This window comes from Cajanus cajan, chromosome 3 (assembly GCF_000230855.2).
Source record: "Cajanus cajan strain Asha chromosome 3, NIPB_CcT2T_4, whole genome shotgun sequence".
Classification (NCBI taxonomy): domain Eukaryota; kingdom Viridiplantae; phylum Streptophyta; class Magnoliopsida; order Fabales; family Fabaceae; genus Cajanus; species Cajanus cajan.
Genome location: NC_138519.1, coordinates 58,143,415 through 58,150,607, shown reverse-complemented (window position 1 = coordinate 58,150,607; position 7,193 = coordinate 58,143,415). Strand labels below are relative to the sequence as shown.

Here is a 7,193-nt window from a genome sequence, read left to right as displayed (position 1 = left end):
ATCGAATCAAAAGACCATCTTGGAACTCACAAATTTATTAAAGAGAAGAACCATGCTTTCCCATCAAAACTAAATCTTTGAAATCACAAAGAAAAATAGATAAAGTCACTACTATAGCTGCTCTGCATTAACATTGCTTTTGTAAACTTCCTTTGATATGAAAAGTTGATAAGTAGTCCCCTTGATTTGATAAGAGGTACCATTTGGTGAAAATACATTTAAATGAGTCGAACGGTCACCTACTACCACAAGGGAAAACCACTACAAGAAAAATCAGCATTATCTACGGAAAAAATCCGTAGATAATGATGAAAATCCGTAGATAACTGATAATTATCTACGGATTACCTACGGAAAAAAAATCCGTAGATAATAAGGTCGTAGATAACTATCTACGGAAATTTTTCCGTAGATAACGTTATCTACGGATTTTATCTACGGATACAGAATTTATCTACGGATGCGTTTATCTACGGAAATTTCCGTAGATAAGTTACCTACGGAAATTTCCGTAGGTAAGTTATCTACGGAAATTTCCGTAGGTAAGTTATCTACGGAAATTTCCGTAGATAAATTACCTACAGAAATTTCTGTAGATAACTTATCTACGGAAATTTCCGTAGATAAATTACCTACGGAAATTTCCGTAGGTAAGTTATCTACGGAAATTTCCGTAGATAACTTACCTACAGAAATTTCCGTAGATAACTTACCTACGGAAATTTCCGTAGGTAACTGATTTCGACATTGCATGAATTGTTTTGTTTACCTTTCCACACCAATCTTTATAAATAGTTTTACCTGGTCAGAAATATTAATAAAATCACTTATCAGGTTTCTTTAAATATCTTATAACCACAATATGAAATCAAACATCTTTAAAATCTAAAATACCCATAGCAATTATGCATAATTAGTTTCCATGTCATAGTGTAAAATAAGACTATTTTTGCATAAAATTATACATAATAAAATATTTAAATAGTTGTGGATCCATAATCTAAAAAAAACATCTAACTAATAGTCATCTCCATAGTGTCCAGTAGGTGGTGGTTGTTGGTCATCATGGTTGTCATGAAATTGGTTATCCACTTGTTGTTGCAAAAAATGCTGTGTATCAGAAGGTAGGAGAGGTAGAACAGCATTGAACAGTGATTGAAACTAGCGTTGCAAGCGTTCATTTTGTTCCCTAGATTGACGAGCCTCCTCCCTAGATTGACGAGCCTCCTCCCTAGACTTACGGACTTGCTCTTCCAATTGAATAATTTTGTCTGAATCTTCAGTAGCACGAGCAGAAGATATATTTGTGAAGGTATCCACCAATGTCAATGGAGAAACGACTTTTCCAACCCCATAAAGTCTTCTTTTGTCTGTAACCCCACCAACAGCAGCAATCCAACTCTTATTGCGGAGTCTTTCTTCCTGAACTGGGTCCATAGAAGACGTTTCAGAACCTCCCGTACAAGATGCAGCCTCAGACCTAGCTTGATTAAATATAGTCTCAAATTGATCCTATTTCACAAATAAAGATGTTTAGAAGTGACATTTATGAAAGATGATTAAAATTGAAAAGAATAAAGCAATAATACGAAAAAAATAACTCACATATGTTCGCTTAGATCTTTGGTCAACAAAATCACCCGTAAGCTTCCGTACATGAGTTTGGTGGAACAACTCATCAACATGTGGAAGGCGACCCAACTCTTGTGACTATAATTGTATAAATAGTTAATCATCATATTTGTAAAATTATATTAAATAAAATATATTAGTTTAATGTAATTACCATCCGCATAGCATGCTCGTGATGGGTGATGGAGCCACCTGTGTGCAGACTTCCACCTTTCTCAGATGCTCTATTTTTTTGAGCTTGGATACTCTTTGTTTTAAATTCAGGGGCCATCCACTGGGCAATCAAACTCTGCCAAACTGTATCAAACATCCAATCAGGCTTCTTGTTTATTTGACGAGCTTTCTTGAACATTTCAGAAAGCCTATGAGATGCTTTTGTGTGAAATATTTTTTTTATCTTCTCTTCATGTTCAGCTCTCCATGAAACTTTTTTCTGCATTAACAGAATAATGAAGCAATTAAATTATTCATGACTATAAATGATGTTGTGTATTTTACTCGTATTTTAGCACTTTAATTCACAAGAATTCATAGCATAATCATGCATATCTTTCATGTTTTTAATAAATTTTTATATCATTTTCCTATTTTATGCTTTTCTTGGTATGTGTTGTGTTTTCTCTGAGTAGGATCAAGATTTAAGAATTAAAGAGGAAATGCTGAGCTACAGGGAAAATCACGGCCGTGATTCTAAATCATGCCCGTGATTCACCAGAGAAAATCACGGCCGTGACTCCCAATCACACCCGTGAACGCCACTGACCCTTCATAGATGTGCTCCAGAGAAGATCACGGTCGTGATTCTCAGTCACGGCCGTGATTCACTTCGCGTCCCAGCTTTATCTTATCTTAGAGTTTTATCTTATTCATTAATTGCATTACTATCTCTTTTACCATCGAATCTGATCTTATCATCTCAAAACAAAAATTCCATCTGTTTTAAAATTCAAATTAAAATACTAGTAATTCTAGGTCAAACACGTAGTCCCTGTGATTCGATATTTATTACTTGACGACAACCGTACACTTGCGGTTTTCCATACATCAATAAACTTAGTGCATTTAACGTAATCCCTTTAGAACAGAATGATAATAAACAAATTATGTACCTTAAAACGCTGAAAGAAGATATCTTTTTGTTCTTCCGTCATTGCACCCCAAGTCATCCATGGCTCAACAAATTGTTGCTTAATAGTCAATGTGATTGCCTTAGATGCTACCCTGCTTGGATAAAACCTAATTATTGAGGGAAAAAAATTAAATCAGTTCAATGCTAGGAAAGAAAAAATAGGATTTAGAAAGCAAAAATTATAAATTTTACCCATCATTACAAGGCTCAATCATTGGAAGAACAGACCCAGCTGGTGGATCTTCATTGTTGAATGGTGATGTATCATTGTTGGACAGTTGCTCTTCATCTCCAGTAGGAATTTCAAAAAGTCTGGAGGGTACTGACATTGGTGATGCATTGCTACTAGGTTCACAATGTGAAGCTCTAGAAGAAGGTAACTGATTTTGTTTTTGGAAGCATGTGGGTTCAACATTTTGGGTTTGGGGTAATGGGGGTGTAGCAATTTGGGTGTTAGGAGGTATGGTTCTAGCATTTTGGGTTTGGGGAGGTGTGCTCGTAGCAACTTCTGTTTGGTGAGGCATGGGTGCAGGGATTTCAGTTTGAGGAGTTATGGGCTCTAAACCTACAAGTGGCTGGGTTGTTTGTTTAGGTAGTCTAAGAACATACCTTGGTTTTTTCCCCTTTTTTCCTTTGTTGCCACCAAGTGAAGGACATTGGGGAAACTTATCAGCACCTCCTGATGCCATTATCTGCAAAAAAAACAATTTAACAAATTGTGGTCATTCAATATTTAAACATTTCACAACATAGAATTAAACATGATTATGTTACCTAATGGTTTTTAAAACATTATAATTAAATACTATGTAGCAATTAAAACAATGCAAATATCAAGTGATTACTACGAGAAACAATATATATTGGTTTTATATAAATATTAATTAAACATTGATGTTACAATTGAACATGATATTTGCCTACTCACAATTTCTATAATAGATATAATCCTAGTCAGACGAATCAGAATTCTCATTATCCATCTCCATTTCTTCATTGTCCTCTTCGGAATCATAGTCTTCAAATTCTCCTTCTTCATCATCATAATTTTGCTCCAAATCATTGTCTTCAAATTCCCCTTGTTGAATATGTTCTTCCAAATGAACAGGTTGTATCTCGGATGGTTCATCTTCTTCTTCAACAAGAATTTGTGAATCTTGGAAGCCTAAAATAGGTTCTACTTCTATGACTTCATTGACATGTGACACTTGGTCTACTTGGTACGGTACATCGTCCTCCACATGACATTCTATACGACCTCTAGGCTTTGTTTTAATTGGCACACACCAACCGCGCTTATCTATTCGTGATGTTGGATATGGGACATAATAAACTTGCCTTACATTATGAGCAATAATAAATGGATCATATGCCACATATCTTCTATCCATGCGAATATTGACAACATTATATTTGGGATCTACTCTTGTACCTCTTCGTGATGGATCATACCAGTCACAATAAAATAACATGACTTTCTTGGGAGAACTTGAACTATTGTACTCTAGTTCATATATGTGTTGGATGACCCCATAGAAGTCATCATCACCTCCTTCAGTAAGCCCTTTGACATAAACTCCACTATTTATTGTCTTTTTACCTTGACTCCATTCATGGTTATGAAATTTATAGCCATTCACATATAGAGTGTGCCATTCTTTAACCTCAATGAATGGACCAAGTGATAATTCTCTCAAGTGTTGGTTTCTAACGCTTATAGGTTCATTGTAAACCTACAATATTCAACAAAGTATTTGTTATGTTTTATATAAGTAATGTTAAAGTAAAATAAATTTTGTGCTACGTACATGATCCTTAAACCACTTGGGGAAATCATCATGTATGCGAGAAGGAGCTGTTGATTCACTTATTTGTTCTAATTGTAGGAATGAACTATCAAAAAATATGAATGAGGTGGTCAGTTCAAAAAGAAAGTTTGATTTACTATATTACAAAATCAATTGTTGGAAAATACTGACTCAAGATATGGCTTAACTTCTGTACAATTGATCAAAACATGAACATGGGCCGACTTCCATTGTTGCTGGCTTAACCAATGAGATTTTTGCTTCCCAGAATGACGAGCTGGTTGATTAAATATGGACAACGATGATGGACACCTATCACTTTCAGTTTCCAATTCATTTCTACAACTTTGCGATGACAACGTGGAGTTGTGGAAATAATGAGAACAAAAATGAGTTGTTTCGCGGTGTATGTAAGATGCACATATCGATCCTTCAACCCTCACCTTATTTTTCACTGATCGTTTAGAATCTCCCATAAATCTATAAAATTATATGAATAGGTTAGGGTTCATAAACATTGAACAATACTAGTTATACACAATAGTATGATAATTGTAGTACCTTTCAAATGGATACATCCACCTATATTGAACTGGACCACCAAGTCGTGCTTCATATGCAAGGTGAATAGGTAGATGTTCCATTGAATCAAAGAATGCAGGGGGGAATACTCTTTCCAATTTGCAAAGAATAATTGGAATGTTTAGTTCCATCCTATCCAAATCCTCAACCTTCAATGTGGTAGAGCACAAGTCTTTGAAGAAATGACTTATTTCAGTTAGTGGATTTAAAGCATGCACTGGCAATGAACTGAATGCAATAGGAAGTAAACACTCCATGAAAACATGGCAGTCATGGCTTTTCATGCCATGCATCCTTCCCTTTTCGACATCAGCACATCTTGCCAAGTTGGATGAATAACCATCTGGAACACGGAGTTCTTTTATCCAGCGACAAAGTATCTTTGATTCCTCCATAGGTAAAGTGTAATTTGCTTTTGGCTTTAACATTTTCCCATTCAGTTGCAATTTCATTTCCAAGTCAGGTCGACTACAATACAAAGCTAGGTCCATCCGTGCCTTCTCATTGTCTTTCGTTTTACCACTGACATTCATAACAGTGTTCAATATGTTATCAAAGAAATTCTTCTCAATGTGCATCACATCAAGATTGTGTCTCAAAATATTATCTTTCCAATAAGGAAGATCCCAAAATATACTTCTTTTCCTCCAATTATGTGACTCCCCGTATCCTTGTAACCTAGGCAAGCTAGGATTTTCTGTTACTAAAGGTAAATCCCTAACTCTTTGCCAAACTTGATTGGGTGTCAATGTAGGTGGTGGTGCATCAGTTTCAACCTTGCCTTTTATAAACGCTTTTCTGTTCTTCCTGAATGCATGATTGGTGGGTAAAAACCTTCGGTGTGAGTCAAACCAACAATTTTTACCGCCATTCTCTAATGTAAAGGCTTTAGAATGCTCCATGCAATGTGGACATGCCAATTTACCTTGAGTTCCCCAACCAGACAACATGCCATATGCAGGGAAGTCATTAATAGTCCACATTAATGTTGCCTTCATCATAAAATTTTGCTTCTTTGAAATGTCATAGGTTTGGACACCAATCCACAACTTTTTAAGATCGTCAATCAATGGTTCTAGATACACATCAATAGCTGCCTTTGGGTTCTTTGAAGCGATTCAAATCTTGTTTTCAGCTTCAACTATTCACGGTAGCTGCTCTGCTACAAATTAAAAATAAAAAGAATTGCAAGATGAAACAATTAATAGTAAAGAAAACTAATACATATTGTGATGTAATTATTTATAGTTTTCTATATGAACATTGAGACAGCAGAAAAATAAGAAGCTCTATAAGCTAAAACTAGTTTATGCATACATTAAAAATAAGACTTTGCAGAAGCTAATAAGAAAAACCTTCTACAAATTAGTATATGCATAAAGGAATCAAGGAACAGGAACAAGAACAACCTCTATCCGACCATTGCAGCAGCTACATGCAGAGGAGAGAGCCCGTGATGACCAGTGGTGTGTTCCAAGACAGTTAGGGGGATTAGGAACTGAAATGTAAAACATAAAATTAATTAACATCTTAGAAGGCAGAAATGGACATTGAGATGCATAAAATAAGAAAGGGGGAAGTCGTAATTTAGTGAATGGGAAATCAATAGTATTTGCTTTGTCTATTTTTTTTTTTTTATAATATTGACCAAAAGCGGACAAGATAGCTCGCACTGCACCATATATATTTCAATTTGAAGGAAATCAATAGGGCTTGCAGAGGGAATAGCTTCATAGATTGTAGGGTTGTCATCATCACGGGTATATTCACAATCTGTTAATCAAAAGTAATAGACCTGGGAGAATTATGTCGTCTCTGACTCTGAATGCTTTGGCCAAGCTTTGATCTTAGACTCCCAAGTGCCTTCTCAGCAGCCTAAAGAAAGAATGCATCTTAGTGCTCCAACACAATATGTGAAGAAGTTAATCAAATTAATGGAAGAAGACATGTATTCATTAATAATATTTCATAATTAAAGAAAACAACAGACCTGCGTTCTAGCCTCATCCCATGTTAATCCAATACCTTTACCAAAGATCTTG

General features: G+C 35.4%; 2 protein-coding genes across 2 annotated transcripts; both read right to left on the bottom strand.

The window, feature by feature from the left end:
* Positions 1–1,161: 1,161 nt before the first annotated feature.
* Positions 1,162–3,947, bottom strand: LOC145956352 (uncharacterized). The gene is made up of 5 exons (XM_083071938.1): positions 2,954–3,947; positions 2,742–2,868; positions 1,787–2,065; positions 1,606–1,710; positions 1,162–1,512 (listed from the first exon to the last, which is right to left on the bottom strand). The coding sequence occupies exons 1-5, from the start codon at positions 3,448–3,450 to the stop codon at positions 1,162–1,164; spliced, it is 1,359 nt and encodes a 452-aa protein (XP_082928064.1). The 5' UTR covers positions 3,451–3,947.
* A 1,095-nt stretch (positions 3,948–5,042) lies between these two features.
* Positions 5,043–7,193, bottom strand: LOC145956573 (uncharacterized). The gene is made up of 2 exons (XM_083072137.1): positions 7,142–7,193; positions 5,043–7,026 (listed from the first exon to the last, which is right to left on the bottom strand). The coding sequence occupies exon 2, from the start codon at positions 6,150–6,152 to the stop codon at positions 5,097–5,099; it is 1,056 nt and encodes a 351-aa protein (XP_082928263.1). The 5' UTR covers positions 6,153–7,026; positions 7,142–7,193; the 3' UTR covers positions 5,043–5,096.